Genomic DNA, 24,472 nt, shown 5'->3' on the forward strand with positions numbered 1-24,472 from the left:
TTCGGAAACTGAAGTTTTTGATGATGATGATGACACTTAAATTTCGATCGCAGTATTTTGAGGAAATAATCGAGATGACGGATGGAAAGTTTCCGATGCCTCTTTCTTGGTTAGCTTCCAACTCTGTTTTTTCTTCTTTTCCCAACCATTCTAACGAAAACAAATGCGCGATCCCACCTGCCTCTAATTACCTATCGATGCCAATGCGTCATGCCCTGTATTTCTGCCTCTTGATCATTAGCGTGGGTGCTTCACACGCATCAGAATGCATCAGTAATATCCAAAATAAAGAATCACGTGGTGTTTTATATGAATGAAGGTCTACGATGGGGAATGCTGACGTGGGTATTCATCCGTGATGAGGAAGGATTCGAACCCGTCCCCTCTGCTACCCTTTTCCCAACTAGGCATTCTCTTCGGGAGGAATCGATGCTAATGATCACCACCACGCCTACTTTTCTCTCTGGAACAGCTCTTGAGCATCATCGGTTGCCATGGCGACGGCCGCGGATGTTCAACTTCGTAACAGTTTTCCTGCCCGGTCGTTTCCTGAACCATGAAGGGATGTAGGATTGATAATGGTTATCCTTGATATTTGGCCGGATTGAAGACATTTTAAATTTATTTTCCAGCTTTTGTATTTGGGTGGGAAAAAAATAGTTGATGTCGCTAGGAAAAACTTTTTTAAAGTTAATTTATTTATTAGCAATCCGTTTGCTAGATTGATTTTTTTTTTTTTACCTTGTCTCTCCTTATTCTAAAAGAAATAAAAAGTTTCCATTGCGTAAGGTGCTGAAATGCATTTTTATTGCTTTCAATTTTTTATTTTACAACTTAGATTTCTCATCTTTTGTGCTTATTAACTTAGTAATTTTAATAAATAATAAAAAATAGTATGCTCTATAAATAGTATGCACTTAATTAAAAATAGTGTGCAATAAAAACTAGTATGCGCTATATTAGGTAAAAACTAACTCAATATAAACTTTATTGCGCGTGTTTTGTACATACTAATTTAAGTAGAAAAGTTAACTTAAAGTTAGTATGCCCTAATTTAAGTAAAAATGAACTATCTTAATTAAAGTTAACATGCAAACTAGCTGATATTTCAAAATCTTTGAAATAATTTGAAAGATCAAAGTTTTCTGACATTGTATTATTTTAACTCATAATTTTCACATTCTTATAAGCAAAACGTTTTAAATTAACGTAGTTTTTTTTTAATCTGTTTTTATGTAGAGTGACTTACTTAAAATGATTTTTCATGCAGAATATATTGATAAAAACATGCAAATGAGATACGATACGCTTACTTTAAGTGTTTCAGAAAGAAGCAACACTATTTAAATTAGCTTTCAGTTTTAATAAACCTAACATATAACAGCTTTCGTTACCTACATCCTACACAAGCTTTGTATTGCGGAATTTAACGCAAAAACCAGGCAAGTTCAAATACTCAAACAGTAGGCGAGAGTTAAATGAAATTTAAAATTTTAATAGGTTTGAATAGTTTTCTATCATGTTATTTACTTCAGGGCCTCTCTGATCGAATGGTCTCGCCAATCTGCCAAAACGTTCTATTCTATTGCGAGGATGTATCGGGCTTGAATCTCGCTGCAACCGTAAATGTATCTTTGTTATACCCTTCTCTTAGTTTTTGTTATCTGTTCTTCATTTGACAACGGCTCTTTTTAATTATCACATAAGCCTGCATATGTTGTGAAACATTGTGTATTTATTTACCATTCAGAAGAGAATGGGTATAAGCTTTGAGTCCGATTCTTACACTTATTGGAACAACTATATTTTCTGCATTCAACAAGGGCATTACAAAGTTTTAAACTTACTTACTCTTTGCACCGATGCCTTCAGTTTTTGAAAGCTTCAATCTTTTCAAAATGTTTCAGGAATGATGTATTTTGAATGTTTGCACAATATGATAATGCAACTATATTAAAATATTTATCATTCAGAAGAGAACGGATGTTAGTTTAGAGCCCGATTCCTACACTAATCGGAATAGCTATTTTATCTTCCCATCAATAGGGCATTAGAAAGTTATAAAACCTAATTTTCGCACTAATGCTTTCAGTTTCCGAAAGCTTTGGTCCTCTCAAAATCTATCAACAATGATATGACTGCATCGATGTGAAATGTTTGGAACAATATGATATTGCAACGGTGCGAAATTATTTACTTTCAGAAGAGCACGGGTATTAGCTTTGAATCCAATTCTCACACTAATCGGAACGGCTATATTGTCTGCAATCAACAAGAACATTTAAAAGATTCAAACTTACCTAATTTTTGCGCCAATGCCTCAGTACTTTAGAATTGATTGCGTCAACATCTAAATTTTTTGCGGCTAAAATAGCTCGCTCGCGTAGACATGCATGATTAGTATAGCATGATTAGCAATGAGCCTTACAAAATCTATCAACGTTGATATATTTGTAATCCTGTGAAATGTTAGCAACCATATGATAATGCAACAATGTGAAACTATTTACCATTCAGAAGAAGACAGGTGTTTGTTTTGAATGCGATTCCTGCTCTAATCGGAACAGTTATATTGTCTGCAATCAACAAGAGCATTAGAAAGTTTTTAACTTAACTAATTTTTGCACCAATTCTTCCAGTTTTCAAAAGCTTCAATCCTTTCAAAATTACAATGATATATATGTTTGCAACAATGTAAAATGTCTTCACAATATGATAATGCAACAATGTGAAACTATATATCATTCAGATGTTAGCTTTGAGTCCGATTCTTGCCCTCATAGAACCGGCTATATTGTACACAATCAACAAGGCACTGCAACATTTCAGACTTACTTAATTTTTGCCCTAAAGCTTTTATCTTGAATTGTCGATCCTTTCAAAATGCATTCACAATTTTGAAACGTGAAATATTCTTCTGAAATTTAAGTGACTCTTGAGCTTTATGGGATCTACTGCAGTTTTTTTCCCCTGCGATTTAAATATTCGTAAAAGCGTGCGCCACTTATTAAGTCAATTTACTATTTATATTGGATTGGCCATCTGTCACGTACTTAATTTTTAAGCCAAACAAGAATTGCTTGAAATAATTTTTGAAGAACTTTATATTCATGATTTATAGCGTGTAGTAGCAGCTGAGCTGATTTCCCTTTAGCTTTTACGGTTCAATTTCAATACAGTCTATAGTTTATGTCCTACTATGTCCCTAGTGTGTACTTGGGGAAATTTATGGTAATTGTCTTTATGCATCACTCTCCATTTGAATAATAGTACAAGAGACCTGTTGTCCCTCGGGAAAGTAATCACCTTGAGCTCCACCAAGGAAAAAAAGAACTAAAATGAATCGAAATTGATTTGTATGTTACATATTGGTTTGAAGGAGTACTGAATTATTATTATGATTAAACGGGTTAAAACAATTTGTGGTAAATGATAATCGAAATGGAGATGATTAAATATAATAATATTTATGTGTGCTGTCAATGTATTTTATTATATCTTATTTTATTAATGCCGTTAAACAGCCGAGCCAATTTTGAGTTTATGACTACCAATGCTCAGCATTGTACCCTTGTAATTTTGAACCCTATCTAGAAGACAAGTATTGAGAGAATATATTGATATATTTTTATGGAACTAACCCTCCATGGAGAGGGAAACTACGAAAACCTCCTATGGTTAGCCTGACGGCAAGGTGAATCTAACCCACGATCCGTCTACCACTGAGGATATTTTATGCCAGCACTGTAATCGGTGCGAGCCGAGTGCGGAATTCATGTCGACCTGTCAATGTATTTTGTAACATATAGCCTTTGGACAAAATCTTAAAATTAGATGCTGACATGAAACGAAATTGTTTTATTTATGTGACTATTATACAGTGTGCCAAAAAAATGGACCCCCTTGAACAACTTATGGTCCATTTTAGTAAATATTTATTATTTTTTATTATTTCATTTAATGACAGTCGAAAATATTTTTAATTGTAAGGTATTTAATTTTTGTATCATTTTAAAACGAATGTAATTTTACATGGCAAAATACAAAATTTGAGCGAAATTGGTCGAATAGTTCCTGAGAAATCGAATTTTTAAAAAAGTCGTATATTTAAGTCGTATATAGTCCGAACTTATTAACATATTTGAGGTCACCCCCTCGGACCGATAAGATTTTGTCTTAGAACGTGCAGATTCGATCACTAGATCGAAAGGTAGTCCCTGTACAGAGGTTTGTAGTTAATAATCTTTATTATTAAACAGGATATTGTGATAATGGAAATGATGAATGATAATAGAAATGATAAATGATAATAGAAATGATAAATGGTTATAGAAATGATAATAGAAATTATAAAGATAGTAAAAATTTAGGTGTCGAAATTTCATAGTATCTATGCTTGCTGTCAAAAATATCGTATCATATAGGATAAAAACTAAATTTTAGAACGTAACGTAATAGGTGCGATGATTATTTGCTATAATTTTATTACTATTTTATATCATATATTCATCTGATACTTATTATCATTAGCCATCATTTAATGTAACCAAAATTATCTTACATGACAACTTACTTCACAGTAATATTAGAATGATTTTTCTAACTGTTTAATACCCCTGTTTACGTATGATAATCTTTTTTTATAATAACACAAATGTAAATAAATCAAAATAAAAAGTTGTCACGGAAAAATCCTTTCTATCTAACCTGATTTACCTGACAAAACTATCTGCAACTTATTTCTCCCACTTTACTCAGCACAAATGTAAAACTATCCTTAAAAAAGTATCCCTAAAACCTCGAAAAGCAATCGGAGGGCAGTCGGACAATCACGGCAACCCATCTAGCACCAATTCTATAAAAGGAGATGGAAGAAACGCCAAAGGAAAAAAAAACTTGCAGAAAAGAAATTCCAGCAAACCCTAGATCTACTTATAGCGAAGAATAAAATACCAAAAAAAAAGAAGAGAAAAACGAATAAGGAGGAAAAAACGATTTTACCCTATAAAATAAATAAATAAAAGAACTTCTAGGGAAAAATTTTAAATCCGAAAAGAGAAGGGGGGAGAAAAAGCTACTATCTCTTCTAGAAAGGTATCCCTATGTGTGTCTGTATACTCTCCTTTTCACGCTACTAGCTTTGTCAAGTAGGAGAGGGATAAATTTTAACTTTTCTGCCCGTTTTTGCCTCAGGGTAAATAAGTAGTAGGTGGAAACTTGGTTAGTCGTAAAACTGTGTATATTTATATAACATACACCCGATTTTTCTTATTTTTGTTGCTATTTTTCTAAGAGTATATGACACGTTTTATGAGTTTGAATTGATATCATTATGTAACGAGTTTGCGCGCCGTGACCCCTCTGGCTGGTTTGCACCCTTCTTAATGTTTAACGACTCGGGAGAAATGATTTTGTGACTAACGATCCTGAGTTTTGCCTGTTTCTTTGGTGAAATGTTAGTTTTATGAGGTGTTATGTCAGAAGATTTGTTTATTAGGCTATTTGTTGGAACGATTTAAATATCGTGCAGTTTTGAAAGAAATTATATTTATAAGCTGAAGCTTTTTTTTAAAAAAATTACGTGTTTTTTGCGTTTGTTTACTATGAGTTTTTCGGTTGACGTTTAGACATTGAGGAAGGTTTTTGTTAATTAAACTGAAACTAAAGTGTGTCAGTTTGTGTATTTTCATTTGTTTTACGTTGCTTTTTGCTATCTCAGATCATATCCCAAAGTAATACCCTTTCTTTGTTGGACAAAAAGAAGTAGTTTTAATTTTTTTAAATTCGTATTTAAAAATTTATCTATAATTGATTTTGTAAATGAAAGAAATTTCAATGGCGAAGGAAAAAGACGTTGGTGTTTCATGCTGTATTTCAAAACTATAAATTAATAAAATGCTAAACATAATATTTTTCACTTAATTTGACCTAAATTAATGCAAAATAATGAAAAAAGTATGAAAAATTTGTTTAAAAAAATTTCAGTCAAAGAGTTAATAGCTTCTGATCTAGGGATCGGATTCTCACACACTAAGATGCAATTTTTGTAGTTCGAGGATCTAACCTGCAAGTTTTAAATTACAAAATCAGGTACAAAAATGCTCTTTTTTTGAATAAACATACATTGTTCACGTACTAAGATGCAATTTTAATAGTTCGAGGGTCTAACCTGCAAGTTTAAATTACGAAATCAAGGAACAAAAATGCTCTTTTTCTGACACGTACTAAGATGCAATTTTAATAATTCGAGGGTCTAACCTGCAAGTTTAAATTACGAAATCAAAGAACAAAAATGCTCTTTTTCTGAATAAACATACATTGTTCACGTACTAAGATGCAATTTTAGTGGTTTGAGAGTCTAACCTGCACGTTTAAGTTACGAAATCAGGTACAAAAATGCTCTTTTTCTGAATAAACATACATTGTTCACGTACTAAGATGCAATTTTAATAGTACGAGGGTTTAACCTGCAACTTTAAGTTACGAAATCAGGTAAAATAATGTTCTTTTTTTGAAAAACCATACCTTGTTCACATACTAAGATGCAATTTTAATAGTACGAGGGTTTAACCTGCAAGTTTAAGTTACGAAATCAGGTACAAAAACGCTCTTTTTCTGAATAAACATACCTTGTATTTGACAAATGTGGCTTCTTGATTCTTAAAAAATGTTGTTGACGTTGTTTCGAGTCTTAGAAATAAAAATTAAAGTTAATGAACTGAAACACTGTAAGTGAAGAAACTGACAGTTTCACTCACGCATGTGCCAGATAAGAAACTCCAACCTAGAATAAACCATGAAGTTGATGGTTTATTCTAGAATGCTGAAAAAAAATTTTCTTATATCAAAATGCAAGCAAACTATGGCTGGATTACTTTCTCAGTAAGTAATGAGTAATTCTGCCATATTTTGTTTACATTTTGAAAACATTTTTCATCATTTGAAATCCCATGGTTTATTCTAGCAGTGTTCACCCTAAGCATTTTTAGATGGGCAGCCCGCCCTGCCTGTTCGTTAATGCTCCTTCGTTGTCCTTTTTGTTTAAAAAAAAAAATCGCCATCATTTAAAAATACTGCCATTTTATTAATATTCCATTTAAAAAAAAATAATTCACTGTTCAAATAATCACTTCGCACTGGTAAAATTATCTCTGTGTTTAAATAGATTTAATACTGATTTATATGACAAATATTTATTTCTTTAGTATTATTCTCAACTGGTTAAATTTTAATAAGTTTCTCTTTTTTCAGGGGGCGGATATATTAAGGAATTTTTTTAAGTGATTTTAAATCGTAAAATTATTTTTCAAATAAATAAATTTTTAAAAAAATGCTCCTTTCATTGACTCATATAGTTTTCAGTTTAAATTATAGAAAAAATTGTGAAAAGTGTGCCCAATGATTGTCTTTTAGGATGTCTTTAATTACTTTTTATAAACTCAAAAATTTTTCTCTTATTTTGATAATGAGTAAGTATTTCTTTTGAAAAAACACACATAAAATAGTTTAGGATAAAATTCAGTTATTACATAATATTACTCATTTTGATAAATTTTCAAGGTGTGACGTAAGTGCCCTTTCAAAACTCAAAGTGCCCCTTTCTGTGAAGAAATACTCTGCCTTTTTATATTCCAAGAGGGGACTCAGACTCTAGGTTTATCAGAAGTCACTATTTTCAAATTACTTATGCAGGTGAAAAATAATTTTCCATGCAAGGTTTCGCCCGAGGTATAGTTTCCTCTTAAGCCTAATTCACTATTTTATTTTATTTTTTAATTGGTGAACTGTACCTAATCCTGTGTCACCCAATTAAAAATCAATTTAATACACACCGGTGTTTCCTCTAAGCAATCTTAAGCTTACCTTTCTCTCACTTTCCCACCAATAATTCAAAAAATCAATGTCAAGTAAAATCGCGAGTTTAATAACTTCTCATTTTCCCCGTGTCCTTAAATATTTAATATAATTTCCGAAATATCTTCAATTTAGAGATAATTAATCCCCTTTTCGAAGATAAATTACCGCTTTCTTCCTAATTGGTATAAAACCGTACTTGGTCGAACAAATCGCTTTTAGAATTCCCAAGAACCATGCTATCAGAGAACTTTGAATTAATTATATTCTCCAGCAAAAGCATTTTGTATAGGTGCATTTTGTTCCCTCTCAACGTCGGGAGTTTCATTTCGGGGGATGAATTTTCCCGTTTTCCTGTTTAAGAGATAAGGAGTAGATGGTTGCATAGCAGCTCAGGCGTGCATCGAGCAATTATAGTGCAATTTAATAATTTTAAGATCTTTTGAAACGTAACGTAGTGTGCGGTTTAATGCTACGTTGTAACCTGTTCGTGTTTGTTTCGAGTTTTAGGGCGGTTTCGAATTCGACGAGGGAAATTTTATTCAATTTTAAAGTAAGATGCCCATTTTTTTTAAAGCAAAAGTCAGTGTTAGATCATTCCCTCTTTACACAACTTTTTTCTATTACATTTAATTTATTAGTTATTTATTTTATCATAAGCGCTTATCATAAATCATAAGTGCTTATCATACTTATCATAAGTAAGTTTATTATATTATTTATTTTATCATATTTACATTATCATTTTATCAAATTTACTTAATTTAATTTTTTCAAGAAACTTTTTTTTTTCTTGATTTAATGTTTTTACTGTTTGTTATCATACAACATAAGAAATATAGTTCATCTTTATATTTTATTGAACTTGGAAGAGATTTGCTTGATCAAGAAAAATTTGGCTCCGTCATTGGCCACTTCAGAATGTGTTTTTTTTTCCCTCCAAAGAGCAGACCCTTCATAAATAAATTTATCATAAAACTGAATCTTTCTCAAATAACTATATTGTAAAAATCTGACCTTCCTAATTTATTTTATCAAAAAAATAGACCCTTCTGAATTTTTTTTTTTTTATTTATTTTTTTTTTTTTTTTTGTAAAAAAAAAAGTACCTTTCAAAAAATATTTTTCTTAAAACTAGATTGTCACAAATTATTTAATTGCAAAATGGACACTTCATGAAATATTTTAAATATTTTTTTTCTGCCAAAAACCGAACCTTATTTTAAGAATTCTCAAAAAACGATCCTGGTCGAGGGAACTTTATATTATTGTAAATTTAGATTTAGAACATTGTAAGTTGATTTTTCACAAAATCATCACCTTTCATAAAAGTACTGGGCATATCACCAATTTTCGTGATTTTTCATAAAATCAAATAAATGCAATATCATTTTCAAAAAATTATGAATAGCGAATAATGAATTAATAATAAAAATAATGAATAGCTGAAACTGCCAATGTTATGGTGCAACCATTAAACTCATAACTTCAGTTGTCATTAAGTGGTTAAACAAGCAGTAGCGAAATAACAAATGTGTATTCATAACGTTCATTGTAGCTGAGATAAATGAACAATATTGTCCAAGCAGGAAAAAAAAAACTATTAGGAAACCATAACTTCGAACGTAGAAAATCGGAAGGCTTTAAAATCGCTTTTGCTTGTATTCTCTACTAATAACTATACTTTAATGTTAGTAAACAATTAACTTTCGCGAATAACTGTTCATGTGAAATAATAATGGCATTAATGGGTCGGTTGGCTAATTGAATTATAACTCTTTGCAATTATACTTTTTATTTTAGTACTGACCTTACGGAAAAAAAAGTATTTTTAATCCAACAATCGTTCGTATGCGAATTAGGTTTATATTTGAGTAAAAACTTTACGCTGCTAATAACACACGATCTGGATTTGTTTAAAAATTTCGCATTTTTTCTGTATTACAACAATTTGATATTAAGACTACCTCGCTATTTTCTTTAATGACTCGGAACTTTTTTTTATAAAAGAAAAATAATTATTGTTTTCTAAAAACGTTTCTGAAGAATTATTAAAAAGACAATTTCAGAAAGAAATCTTCCTGCTTCCTATAGTTGAGTATTTTCTGGATTAGAAGCTATTTCCCATTTATGGTAATTTTCCTTCCAAACATTTATCTCTAAGTAAAAGTTACTTCACCATTTCGCTTAAAATTATTCATTCATTTCCAAAGAATATCGTTTGCTTTTGTGGAATATTTTACCATTCCATTCTCCTGAAAAGCGTATCTCTTACTAACTTTTGAGGAACTTTTCCCTCCCGCGGAACGCTATGAAAATTGCACTGCATTTAATAATATCAACCCATCCCCGAAAACGATCCCCTTTTCATCTTGCTATCTCTTATCCCTCATTGTCTTCTAACGAATCTTTTCGCGCCAACCTAACAAAAGGAACAGGCCATCGCCAAGTTAGCTTTTCCATCAAAAGCTAGACGGAAAGAAAGGATTCGATTTAGACGCCCAATTGGGTATCCCCCCCCCTTTTGCCTCCCCTCTGTGGTGTGGCAAAAGAGAATTAAAGGGATTCCTAATTAGTCCTCTTAGGGAAAACGGGGTGCTTTAAAGGCATGGGCTTTTAAAAGGCGTTAGCAACCAGGACTAAAGGAAAGATAGCAATGGTGTTGTCGACTTTTGACTTCTAAATATTCAGTTCTTTTTCTTTCTTTCATTTTTTTTTAAGTCTTTCCATGTTGTGATTGCGATTGCTCGTCTTGGTTAACACAACCAATGGCATGAGTTAATTGGTTTTAAAGCAATTTCTGGTTGTGATTGTGCTTTTTTTGTTGTTAGTGATAGCAGTAGATAACAGTACTTTGAGAAAGTGCTGTTATCTGGGTTGCCGAGGATCTGATTGCTGTCCATGCTTGAAAAGGTGATTAATTGGTGTGTTAAGTTTATGAAAAGTGTCCTAATTGCGAGTGAAAATGCAACTTGATGATAATCTTGTGTTTAATTCTACAAATATTTGCTAAGTGAAATAATCCTTGTTGTTCTTTCCTGTTCTAAATTAGAAAATGTTCCAAACTTAAGTCTTAAACTGAAATTCGAAGCCCTAAATTAAAAGTTAATATCCTGAACTAAAGTTAACGTTGCTAAACCAAATAACCTAAACTAAACTAAATGCCCTAAACTAAAATAAATGTCCTAAATCATTTTGTTTACTTTTTTTGTATCTTCCTATAAGTGATTGTAATTGCTTTTTTTTTCTGTTAACACCATGAAAAGCGTATGTTAATTGGTTTTAAAGCAACTTCTAATTGTAATTGTGCTTTTCTATTTACATTGGAAAAGTAATGTTATCTGGTTGCAAAGAATCTAATCGCTGTTCATGCTTTAAAAGGAGATTAATTAGTTTCTTTTAAGTTTCTGACAAGTATCATGTTTGTGAAAAATGCAGCATAATAATATTGTGATTAATTCTAAAATTATTGCCCTTGTTAAATATTCTTTTTTTCCGTTTCTTTCCTGCTCTTAATTAAAAAAAATTCTAAATATAAATTCAAAACTAAAACGTTAATCTCCTATACTATAAGTTGACATTCTACGCCATATGTTCACATTCTTAAACTATAAGTTAAAGTCCGAAACTAAACTAAATGCTCTCCACTACACTAAATTAAATGATTTAAACTAAACTAATCTAAATGTTCTACACTAAACTAAACTAAATCAAATGATTCAAACTAAACTAAATGTTTTGAACTAAACTAAGCTAAATGTTCTAGACTAAACCAAGCTAAATGTTTTTAATTCATTTATTTCCTAAACCACTTTCTTTAATTTTTATATATTTTTGTACAGTAATTCTAATTGCTCGTTTCGGTTAACACAATGATAGGCGTGAGTTATTTTGTATTAAAACGATTTCTCGTTGGGTTATTCATTTTTCTACTCACTTTAAAAAAGTGCTGTTATTCAATTGCTGCCCATGATCAAATGCATGTTAAATTAATTTAAATTGATGAGAAGTTGTGAATAAAAATGCTGCATAATATCATTGTTATAATTATCTCCAAAAAATTATTATAACTTCTAAAAGTTAGCCGAATATACTGAAAAACTATAAGTAAAACGAAATAAAAAAATCTTGATTCATCTGTCTAGTGTCTGTAAAGTGTTTTCTGCATGTTTTATAGTTTTAATAATTCTTAATTTATAGTCGTGATTTATTATATATTTTAGTTTTATAAACGGAAAGTACTAGGTTAGGTATTTTCACATCACTTTCCATAGTATAATGAGTAAAAAAACATGCTCAAAACTACTAGAATATGGTAAAATTTATCATAGCGATCTATATTAACACCAAGAATTTCGATAATTTTTGCCGAAATATTTTGATAATGATTTTGGTAAAATTAGCAGTGAAACGTGGTTTTATAATATGCAATACAAAAAATTGGTAAATGTGGTGAAATTCAGTAGTTTTGAAAACCAGAATTTTCGGTAAACTATTATCATATAACTAAAAAAATAAGCCATACGAATAATTTTATATACCGTATATTTTGATTTTATTAACCAGAATTATGATATTTTTTACGAGAAATACAATTGCCGTACAGTACGGTAATTTCACCAGAAATCTTTTATCTGTGCAGTTTTTATAAGAAACCTTTTTTCCTTTTTAGGTACGAAAATTGCTTCAGGTGTGTTGTTTTGCATGAAAAGCATATGAATGTACTGCAGTATAAGGAAAGTAAGTATACTGCTTTATTTTAATTTTTATGTTACATGCCTAGGGCCTAGCTTTAGCCTAGGGCCATAATTTTTATGTTACATTCCTAGCCCAGTGATTAGAGAATCGGACTCCAGTTTGGGGAATTCATGCAATAAATCTGTGGATTTGAAAGACCTTTGGTCGGTCGCTGAGCAGCTCCGTGAGCACAGGGATCTGGAGAAAATTTCCTTCCCCTTCAGATTTCTAAATTAAGGAATTGTCCTCACAAATGAGAGGATCAAAATTGTGATGTCATGTCTTCTGATTATCCTCAGGGATGTTTGCCTGCTCGTCGCCAATAGCCCAAATGCGCAGCTGTAGGGCGACGTAAATAAAGCCTGCCATGCTATATACCAAATGAATGCAACATAAATTTACCTCTCAGCAACATTAATAACATTTTTATTGCTGTTTTCCAACCTTTTGGGGCCACAGCACAGCTCCACATTCTCAAATTCTGGACGTATAAGCTGGAAAATATTATATAATCAAAGCAATAAGAGCATAAGCAATAAGAGGTAGGTTTTTATATTAACCCATTCCCTCTAAGGGCAACATTGTGGCGAAACATCTTATTTGCATTATATTATAATGTTGACGATTGTCATAACTAAGTGGTATAATTGGTAAAAAAGTGGTCTATTGTCATAACTCAGATTATGTAAAATTCAGCCGCATTGTTAGAAAAGGGCGTTTAGGCATTAAATGTCAATAATTGAATTTATCAATCCACAAAATCTGGAAATGACGATATTGTTTTTTTAAGGATCATGAATATGGTAATACGTGTGTGTTTTACTCCCTAAACCCTAAAGCTGTTTTATTTCCAATTACTATGTAAATGCTATTATATATTTTTTTGGTCTCTGAAGCTAGGGAAAAAAAAACAGTAGAGAGAGGGGGAGTCAAAAAATTTTTTGTTTTGTTTTCTGTCATTACAATATGCGAGATAATTAATTTAATTTGGATTAGTTTTTTTACATTAAAATAACCCGCAAGTTCCAGCTGTTTTCATTTTACCATTTTTTATTGTTATTACTTTTTTTTTATTCATTTTTAATCATCTCACTATCAAATGGTTGTTTGAACTTTTTTTGTAGTGCTTTTAAGAAGAATTTGGAAGCAAAAATGAAAATTTGCGATAGCACAAAATAATAAATGTCCTACTTTTTCAAGCTTAATAATTAAGAGCTTAAGATAAGGATTAAGATAATAATTAAGAGCTGAAGAAGAAATATCGTTATTTTATCAATTACATTAGGGACGCTCTTTTGTTGCATTTATACAAATACTTGATCTTGCCTAATTCGGGTTTGAAGATTTTAAATTTGATTAATTTTACTCCTAAAGCGACAGATTTGTTTCTCTTTTTTTTAAATTTAATTTTTAGTTTACTTTATCATCGAAATGTTTGAATTTAAAAACATTATATATTAATTACAAGGAATCGCGTAAATGTTGCGGCAAACTTCTAGGGGTGTCAGGCTATACCTTGAGGAATCCTTATAGTTTTATATTATCAAATCAATTAAATTTGTTTTCTATGAAGAATTATCAGTTAACTTGAAGTTCTTGAGTGTTTTAACTGTTTGAAAAGTTTTGTTTTTAGGTTGTGCTTATGTTTCAACTGTATCCAATTTCGGGGGAACTAAATTAAAATATAGTTGCAGCAGTTTTTGAAATTAAACCTCGAAAAAAATTATCTTCCATCTGCTAAATATTCGCAGAAATTTTTTTTATTTACTTGTTTTTAGTTTTAATTAATTGAAACCAGTAATGATTTATGAAAGTTCTCATATTTGTTTGAAATGTTAAGCGGGCTTTTAGAAATTATTTCCAGTTATTTATTTGGGTGTATACTAGAGATGAGCTCGGGCTCGTTTTTGAAGGTCCGAGCCCGAAGAATTTCAATCCGAGCCCGAGATACGTAGGATATACGTCGGATAAAAGCTGAATTTCGCAATGTCGTCACCCAGCCTTTGATGTCTAAGCAAGAAAATTAGTTAATTAAAAACTTTACTATCACCAACCTTTGAAAGAAAAAACAAAAAGAGAAACTTAACCGTCTGAAATTTCAAGACGGCTAAAACAAAAATTAAAGAAGAAAATCAAAATATTAAGCTAAATAAATGTCATGTGACAATTAGTGCTAATAGCTTCACAAAGCAAAAAGCACCGAACAAAATAAGCAGATCGCTGAAATTTTTATAGCTTAGAAATTTTACATTTTTATAACAGAACCAAACATTTTTTTAAATTTTATTTTATAACCGTCGTTGAACAGCCGACTCAATTTTATGGGTTTACGACTACTAATGTTCAACTCCGTAGCCTTGTAATTTTGAACCCAATCCAAAAGACAAAAGAACTCCTGGATTGAGCATTGGGAGAAATTTGCCTTCCTGGAGAACTTTTTGATGGAGAGGAAGACCACGAGAACATCCCACGGTTAGCCTGACTACAAGGGGACTCTAACCCACGATCCGTCTACCACTTAGGATATTTCACGTTTGCACTGTGGTCGGTGCAAGCAGGATGCGGAATTCGTATCGACTGGGATTCGAACCCGGTTGGCCTCATTAGAAAACAAGCGCTCTATTCGCTGAGCCATCGCGGCTCATAACCAAACATTTGTTTAAAAGTTGTAAAAAAAATTTCTAAAATTTTTTATCCTGAATCCGAGTTTGTCCCCAAACCGATACATTTTTCCAGCAAACGTCGGGCCCGAGCTAGGGCTGAGCCCGTTTTATCTTTAGCTTACACCCACCGTCTCCCTTGCCAAAGACACCAATAAATCTTAAGGTTTACTTATCAAAAATTTCTTTTGGGCATTATTGCAATAACTTAAAATATTACAAAGACATGAAAAGAGTTTTTTTTTAATACAGAAAACTTTTAACAGTTTTTATATCTTACGAAAGTTTCAAAAAACTCAATATTCTATCGTATTCTTTCAAACTCTCCTTATCAATTGTACTTCTCCCTGTAAGTTGAATCTTAAGGTTTACTTATCAAAAATTTGTTTTGGGCATTATTGCAATAACTTAGAATATGACAAGGACATGAAAAGAGTTTTTTATACAGAAAACTTTTAACAGTTTTTATATCTTACGAAAGTTTCAAAAAACTCAATATTCTATCGTATTCTTTCAAATTCTCCTTATCAATTGTACGTCTCCCTATAAGTTGAATCTTAAGGTTTACTTATCAATAATTTGTTTTGGGCATTATTGCAGTAACTTAGAATATGACAAAGACATGAAAAGAATTTTTTATACAGAAAACTTTTAACAGTTTTTATACCTTACGAAAGTTTCAAAAAATTCAATATTCTATCGTATTCTTTCAAACTCTCCTTAAGTTGATAGAAAGGATCAGATAGATCTGTTTTACCTAAAGATCTTGGATACATAATGTTTTATGTATAGACAAGCTCGTTCTCTCTTTCAATACAAGGATTGCAGAAAACTATCTTCGCCAAGTGAGTAAATAAGAAAAAGGAAGAAGAAGAGGAAATAGACATGCCAAAAAACGCTGGTTTTTCTATCTTTTCAATACCTTTCCTTTTCACGTGGTTTAAAAGCATTTTAAATGCAAATTGAAATTTCGAAAACTGTTCACCTAGGCCAGTGCTTTTCTTCAGAAATATGTGCATTTCTTGAAGTTGCAGCCATATTGCTTGGATAAGTTTGAATTTGGAAAAGTGGAATTTTTATGGTGTGTTGTAAAGATATATTCTTTGCAATTGATTCACGTTCTTTTAAAAACATGTTTGAAACGTTTTATCTTAAAAGTTTGCTCGACATGGTTGTGTTTTTTACCTGACGAATGCTAAACGTGTTTTGACTAGATGGAAAGTATTGCTGTAAATATTTTGAGCCAGCTTTAGAACGTTTTAAATTATTTGGTACTTCTTTTACTTTAAGTATTACAGTAAATTCTGTTAACTTTGAAAATCATTTCCGACTTCAAATTTTAAGAAAGTATAAAACAAGGAATATCAAGCATATATGAATAAGTACTGTTAAGAGTTTATAAATATGAATAAGTACTGTTAAAAGTTTATAAATATGAATAAGTACTGTTAAAATTTTATAATGTAAATTCTATTCTTTGTAGGATGGGTTTATGGGAGAAAAATGCAACATTCAAAATTATCCAGTATTTGTTGACGAACATTTTTTTAACTGTTTTGGATATTTTAAAGAATTACTTGATGACTCGTAATTTAGCTTTGAGTCGTTTCAATATCTTATCCTATTATTCAGCCTAAAGGGTAAAAAATGGGACGTTCTTGAATGATGTCACACTTGAAGAGGAGGGAGAGGGTTTGCGACAATTAGTGACAAGAAATGTGACACATCTTGTATATTGGTTAAAATAAAAATATTTAAAAATAGAACATTAGAAATTTTTGCATTGTTTTATATTTTTCCTTTTCTTCATTTAAATAATCATTATGAGTGTTATGCTCACAAATGCGATTAAAAAACTTAGCTAAAGTTTAAAAATAAAATTTAAAATATTATGTATAACATGTTTAGTTTCTGAACTGCTTGCATATATTTTTATAATATAATATGACATGTGACAAAGGGGTATGGGGAAGTGTGCTACTTTGTGAGAAGGGGGAGAAAAGTACTATTAAAAATGTGCAATTTATGGACGACCGTTAACAAAAGTAAATCGTATCGTTATCGTATCGCAATCAGAAAATATTAATCTTCATCATCGAGACCTTTCTACGATGATTGAGTCAAATTTTTATATTAACATGAGAATATTTAATTAACCTTACATACATTGATTTTTAGAATATCACGTATTAATTTATTATTTTTCCAAATTAGTTACGGGACCATTTTGTTTTACCTCAAACTTAACGTAAAGCAATAATAACTAGGATAAATATATCTCTTTATAGTTTTCTCAGCAACAATTTTACTATAATTTCTCTTTTACTTTTGACTTAACATGCAACAAACATCAATTTTTTTGCATCAATTTGACTTAACATCAATTTTTTTGCATCAATTTGACTTTACATCAATTTTTTTGCATCAATTTGACTTTACATCAATTTTTTTGCATCAATTTGACTTAACATCAATTTTTTTGCAGGTCATTGCTCTAATGATCCACAGCTACAGAGTATAGATTCCTTATGTGCTGAAATAAATGGAGACGCTCTTCTTTATTCAATGTTCAGGCGTAAGTATGATTATCGTTCGCATATGTTAATTTTGTATGTTTGAAAACTGTATCTTACAATAATAGCGATTGCATTTCTTAAAGAAAAAAAGTCCTAATTGTTTTTTTGTAACAAGTGTTTTAAAAATAAGTTGTTTGCTCCAACTTTAAAATTTAACAATATTTTATTTATTACATTTTTATGTTGTAATTTTTGTAGCATTTCATTTTGTAGTAAAGAACAGTCTAAAAACAGTACGAATTGAAAAGTAACAGTAAATATTCCTTTGACTAGTACATTATTGTTTCAAACACTAGGGCCTGACTAGGGTGATCTTGGGCAATTGATCCGAGCTTCAGATTAGTGCTCCCTTTAAAAATTATTAGTTTTTAAAGTCATAACGCAGTTCATTATTTATTAAATTTATTCTTTCTTGATTTCAAATATCAAGTCCTTAATTTTAATGTCCTCTTACATATAACATGGCTAAGTATGGCTCAGTTGCAATAAATATGTTTTATTAATGCGTTTTAAGGGCCGTTTCAGACTATGTGACCAGGTCCAAGGCCTCATAGTCTCCTGTGTTAATAAGGTTCTGTCAAACACTAGTTACATCACCGGTTGTGATTAAAAAACTGTTTAAAGTTGATAAAACTGTTACGCATAATGTTATTTTGATTTCTTATTTTAATTTCCAATAGCCGAGGCCGTGAACAGGAATAGAAATAAGAGTAGAATTTTGAAGAATAGAATAAAATAAGAATCTAATAATAGAATATAATACGAATATAATACTAGAATGGAATAATAAGAATAGAATTTGGACTACTTGTATATTTTTCTTTTAAGTTTTAATTCTGTTGTCCACTAATTTATGTCTAAAAATCTTAACGCTTTTTTGGATGATTTCACTCGATAATAAACAACAAAATTTTGAAAAAAATTTAAAAAATAATCTTTTACAACTGAAAGTTTTGCCGTTTTATTATCAGGAATTTAATTTACGTATAATGGTAGTTGAATTAATCTATCTTTTATTGTTTTACTATTCAAATATTGCGATGAGTTTTGTTTGCAAGACTTTGTGGTAGATATTAGTTTATGAGCAGAGAGGTATACTTCTAAAATGGAGCAAACTGAGAACACATTTAGTTGAAGAAAAATATTTTTATACGTAAAAAGCTTAAGTGTAATTTATTCTAATATAAAATGCCCTTTCATTTTTTTACCTTTATCTGTTTAATTTTGGGAAAGACAGCTGCTGTATCTTTCAATCAGTGATAATAATTTAATGTAATCATTAAAAGATAATTTAAATTTCAAGCCAAGAAAGCGTAAAGAAGAAAACTTCTAATTCCAAAAAAAAAAAAAAAAAAAAAAAAAAAAAAAAAAAAAAAAAACTAACTACTCATAAAGAACATCTTTAAAACATATGGCAGAGCTTTTACTGCCATATGCCGCTTTCCCAATTATTTAATCTGTTTCTTTACAATCTATAAGCTCAAATTGCACTAATTGATTTAATTATTTTTTGTTTTCAATGTTTATCAAATCTAAAATTTTATCAAACTGGAAAAAAAAGGGGAAAAGTTTATTATCGCTATTTCCAAAAACTGTCGTTTCTTGAAGAAACCCATTTCAGTCTAAAACGTACCCGGGTAAAATGTTTATTTCCTAATTCAATTAACTCGATATTGCCCATTATGTTTCCAAGAGCTGTGAAAAGACTGCCCAAGGCATAATCTTTTAAATTGAAAAATTCCTCTATTCTTCTTGGATCATTAACATTATTGATCCCTTGCCTATATTCGGTTTTTTTTTCTCCTCCTTTTCTTTAAAACTTCCACTAGTAATAACGAAATTTAATTTTGGCGGATTTTGGCTAGCGCCGAAACTATCCCTTTAGACTTTTCGAGCTCATTTAAGCCCACAATACTTTAAATGTATATTTTTCTTGGTATAATATGTTTTCTTTCATTAACGAAAGTGTCTAGTTTAAATTTTTCGGAGTTTAATCGCAAAATAAATTAATACCTTCGAAAGAATATGTTTCTTTGCCTTATAATTTAATTTATTCTGTCGTGGTAAATTCCAGACGAATTTTCTTCTAGCTGTAGGGTTTTTCCTTTTTACCGTTTTCATCAAATCGTCTAATTCAAAAAGGGTAAATAATAAAAGTAACTGCTCAGTTCCTTGAAATTATATCAACTAAAGTTAAATTTAATACTAAATAGCATTTTCAATTACTTGCAAATGATATTTCCAAAAAGAGTATTTTAGTGAATGCGGAAAAGAAAACGATTTATGTTACGCAGGCCAAAAAAGCTCGTGAATTCAACTTTAAAAATCTAATTAGTTTTTTGAAATTTTCCATCTTTGAATTTTCATTTAGATATCAATAAATTTGTTCTTTAATTTTAAAACTCATCCCAAATTTCAAAATGTCCTCGTATCGATGTTTTCTAGAAGAATAAAAGTACTTAGTTTTGATAATGGCAACACACATAAGAAATTATAAATTTGTAATTGAATATCTGCAACTCAAGAAAAAAGACCGCTGAAATCACATGATTGTACAAAAACAAGATGGCGTATTAATGTTTCAGCTAGTAGGCTTGGTTTATTATTGCACTGATTTCAATTAGCTTTAATTGGGTACCTGCTGAAGACCTCACGATTGGGTGTCGAACCTGATTCGCTGCTGAATTGTATCACAAACAAATGCCACGACTTAGCAGCGAATCAGGTTCGACATCCACTCTTGACGTCTCGTTCAGGTATCCGATCAATCAATGAAAATTATTAAAAAAATTTCTTACTTTGATAAAAAAAAAATGGCAAAATGGTAATGATCAGCCTCCAGTATTCCTGAGAACAAGATAGTCTGATAAATAAAATCTTCTAAATTGCTTCGACCGCCTTGTTAATGGTTATAAAACATTACTCTCTTAAAAACCGTCCTGCTGAACAACTTGAAAATGTGGCATATTATTATATTGCCATAATCCCTTCCTATATCAGTCAGTCTCTGTAAGAACAATATGCACTTATTTATAATACCTTTTCGCTTGCTTCGACAACCTTGTAAATGGTTGTATGTATTAAACTATTAAAAACCACTGTGCTGAACAACTTGAGAATGTGGCTTATCATTATAATGTTTGAATCTCTTCATGTGTTAAAATCTTTCAGTAATGATCAGCCTCTAGTCTTCTTAAGAACAAGATGGGCTGATTTACAATATTTTTCAATTGTTCGACAACCTTGTAAATGGTTTTCAATCCCGCCCTCTTGATCAACTTGAGAATGTGGCTTATCATTATAATGTTTGAACCTCTTTATGTATTAAAATCTGCAGTAATGATCAGTCTCTAGTCTTCTTAAGAACAAGATGGGATGATTTACAATATTTTTTTCACAACCTTATTAACGGTTATAAAATATTACGCAATTAAACACCTGACACGTTTGTGTTGGTGATTTTTAACACTAGCTTCTTTTGAGCTTACTGATATATCCCCCCCCCACTCAACTGGCAATCTTGATTTTTGTCGGTTTTCTAGCCGTCACCTGTGCTCTATCCGCTTAAAAGGCGGTCTTATAATCCTCTTATTTCCAACTCCTCCTATAAGCTGCCTATTTAAGACCGCCTCTTTAAACACCATTCATCTGCATTAGGGGTCTTATAATCCCCGTAATTGCTCCATTTCATTTTCTACCTTCAAACGTGAAGAGAACTTGGAATTATCTTAAACCAAAACTCTCTGGTTTGTGTGCCAAAGAAAAAAGCGAAAGAAACTCTTTTCTTTTTAGGCCTCCATTAGACGTTTACCTTTTGATGGTTTTTGGCGAAATTTTGCTGGTAGCTATGGCGACGGTTTAGGTGGAATAGACTACCGAGAAGAAAACGCTCTTAAAGAACCTTTCTCTTTCATTGAAGTGTAATTAGAACCGATAGAAAGTTGCAAACGCCAGCTCGATCGCCGCCTAAGTCAGCAAATGAAATTGAGAGTGGTTTCGAGCGGAATTGTTTGAGTGAGAAGATATAGTTGAACTGATTTTTTTCGAGGAATCAATGGGTACTTTGCTATGTGAAGTAAAAGTAAAAACATTGACTTTAGAAAAAACTTTTATGGTATTAGTATGTTCTTCTATGTCGATCTTTTCTTTTCCTTATTGCCGTGTTTTGGTATAAGCATTTTCTCTTTTACTTTACCTGTTTTTTTAAAGTGCGCATCGCTAAAAGAGTTCTACTTTATCGAGCAATTTTCAGTTCTCTATCTGATTAAATCTGGAAGGTTTTGAACAAAGCGACTAGGAAAGGAAAAAAACGCCATATCTATGTATCAGCTTTTGTAGCTTTGTGATTGCTTGAGTTTTGCTGATTTGAATGTCTTTTTCGTTCAAACGATTTATTTTGTTTAATCTACTCTTAAGTTTGTTCCATTTGCTGTTTTAAAAAGATTCTATTTTTGTTTGTTTGGGATTTCGCTTTTGTGTTGGGATATTCTAAAAGCATCAAACCTGTAGAATAAGTCAAATTTTCAAGCGCAACTTTCATTCTTTACACGCAAAAGAGGTTAGTCAAACCTCCATACGGTTTTATAATCGACTTCCTAAAAAAATAGATAATTGGAACAAGCAAACTTCTAACATAAAATCGCTGGTCTTGACTAATATTCTAATAGTACACTATTTTTATGGTGGTTCTTAAGGACGGGAGAATTTTTTTTTTTTTTTTAATTCTCCAATAAGTGGATTTGGAGCTTTAAATTCGCCTTATTTTTTTCACACTTTCCTATAACAGTTGGCTCTAAAGCACAAACTGGTTCCATTTATAGCTAGTCAAATCAGAAATGTTTTCATAAACATGTAAAGAAGCTTTCAGATGTTGGTGGTGACGGTTCAGTAGTTAGGGAGCTGTTACTGAACCGCCATGAACCTGTAGCATTATTCATTTTTTTCAAACTGGTAGTCATATTTATATTACGGAATCTTATTAACCGATTAACTTTTGCTTAGCTGAAAAATATTTAGTTTACAATAGTTTTGTTATGATGCCATTGTAGCAGCTCCTCATCTGGCCTCAACAAATATGATTTAGAGTTTATTTGAGGTAAAATGAATGATTGGTACTTACTCCTAAGCACTCTGTTGAAATTCTACATACTGATATTATCTATTCTGTTTTGGCCTTTTTCATTTTCGTTTTATCTTAGTGTTTGTATGAAAGGTTTGGGTGATCACAGTTTCTTCAAAGGGTTAAATTTTCGCATTCCATAGTATTGTAGCAGATAGGAAATTTATTTTTTATATTATAACCGTCGTTGAACAGCCAACCCAATTTTGGGCTTACGTTCAATGTTCAGCTGCGAAGCATTGTAATATTGAACCAATCCAGAAGACAAGGAAACTCCTGGATCATTACCCCTAGAAGTATGATTTGTTATGGGAACATGGAGGACTTTGTCACTTGACAAATTTAACATGCATCAGTCACCATTTACTACACGGGGAGTCTTCGACCGACGGGGATCGAACCCATGACGTCTTGGACATGGGCCCAATGCCCTACCAACCAGGCTATCCCGGACCCTAGATAGGAAATTTACACGTTTCTTTAATTTTCAGCAAATGGCTGCACGATGCGCGGAAGCATCTTTGCACCTAAATGAAACTTTTTTTAAAAAAAAAAAAGCGCCCTTGCTATCAATCTCAAATATGTTGCTTTTCATCATAATTATATCGCACCCCCCCCCCCTACATATCGATGAACTAGATTATTCCATTTTGAAGCTTTCCTAAATGATTTTCTCTAACATAAAATTAATATTATGTGTGCATAATTATATATCATGTGCAAATACATTAATGTTAATAATACATGAAATATGTTGCAATAATATTACAAAAAGTTTAAAAAATATTTAATAGCCAATATGACTATCGTATTTCTAATTTACTTTTTGTTGTATTACTTAATTTTTTAATTACCCTGTTATGTTTTCTTTTCCTGACAGTTAACACACCGGCTGTGCCCTGTCCTTTCAAAGGCACATACGTCTTCAGCTACAGCAGAGGACACGGAGAATGTGCCTACCCGGCGTCTACTGTAGATTCCTGCACAGACGATTCTCATTTACTGCTCAGGTTTCAAGCCTGTGCCGATGTTCTAGGATCAGAAAGTAGAAGTAAGTTACTATTCTGTTGTTGCTTATGAATTATGTTACAGAAAATAAAACTCAGATTTCTTCACTCCAGTTATTTTCAGCTACTTTTCATCATATATCTCGTGTCTCTAACAACGTGTTCTCATGTATCTCGTGTCTCTAACAACGTGTTCTCGTGTATCTCGTGCCTCTAACAACGTGTTCTCCTGTATCTCGTGCCTCTAACAACGTGTTCTCGTGTATCTCGTGTCTCTAACAACGTGTTCTCATGTATCTCGTGTCTCTAACAACGTGTTCATGTTGTTATGTTATCATTCCTTTAAAAAAAGTTATTAAATTCACTCCTAACGGAGGAAAAAAAATTTAAATGAATGTTCATGATGTTTCTGAAAAAAACAATCGAAATTTATCATCTCCAACTATAGTATCGGGGTGCATCTTCGATAATGCGGTGCATCTTCTTCAACTATTATTAATCCATTGCTGGATTAAAGCCT

The 24,472-nt window shown here is 31.3% G+C and overlaps 1 protein-coding gene across 1 annotated transcript in view; it reads left to right on the forward strand.

Annotated features, from left to right (window-relative positions):
* LOC107451820 (uncharacterized) overlaps positions 1 to 24,472 on the forward strand; it is a 326,140-nt gene that overhangs the window by 249,171 nt on the left and 52,497 nt on the right. The window contains exons 3-5 of the mRNA XM_016068055.5: positions 12,526 to 12,593; positions 17,736 to 17,825; positions 23,826 to 23,996. Coding sequence (XP_015923541.2) covers positions 12,526 to 12,593; positions 17,736 to 17,825; positions 23,826 to 23,996 — 329 coding nt within the window. The remainder of the gene's footprint in view (positions 1 to 12,525; positions 12,594 to 17,735; positions 17,826 to 23,825; positions 23,997 to 24,472) is intronic.

Source organism: Parasteatoda tepidariorum, chromosome 5 (assembly GCF_982258835.1).
Source record: "Parasteatoda tepidariorum strain Cologne lab strain chromosome 5, Ptep-v5.0, whole genome shotgun sequence".
NCBI classification, from domain to species: Eukaryota; Metazoa; Arthropoda; class Arachnida; order Araneae; family Theridiidae; genus Parasteatoda; species Parasteatoda tepidariorum.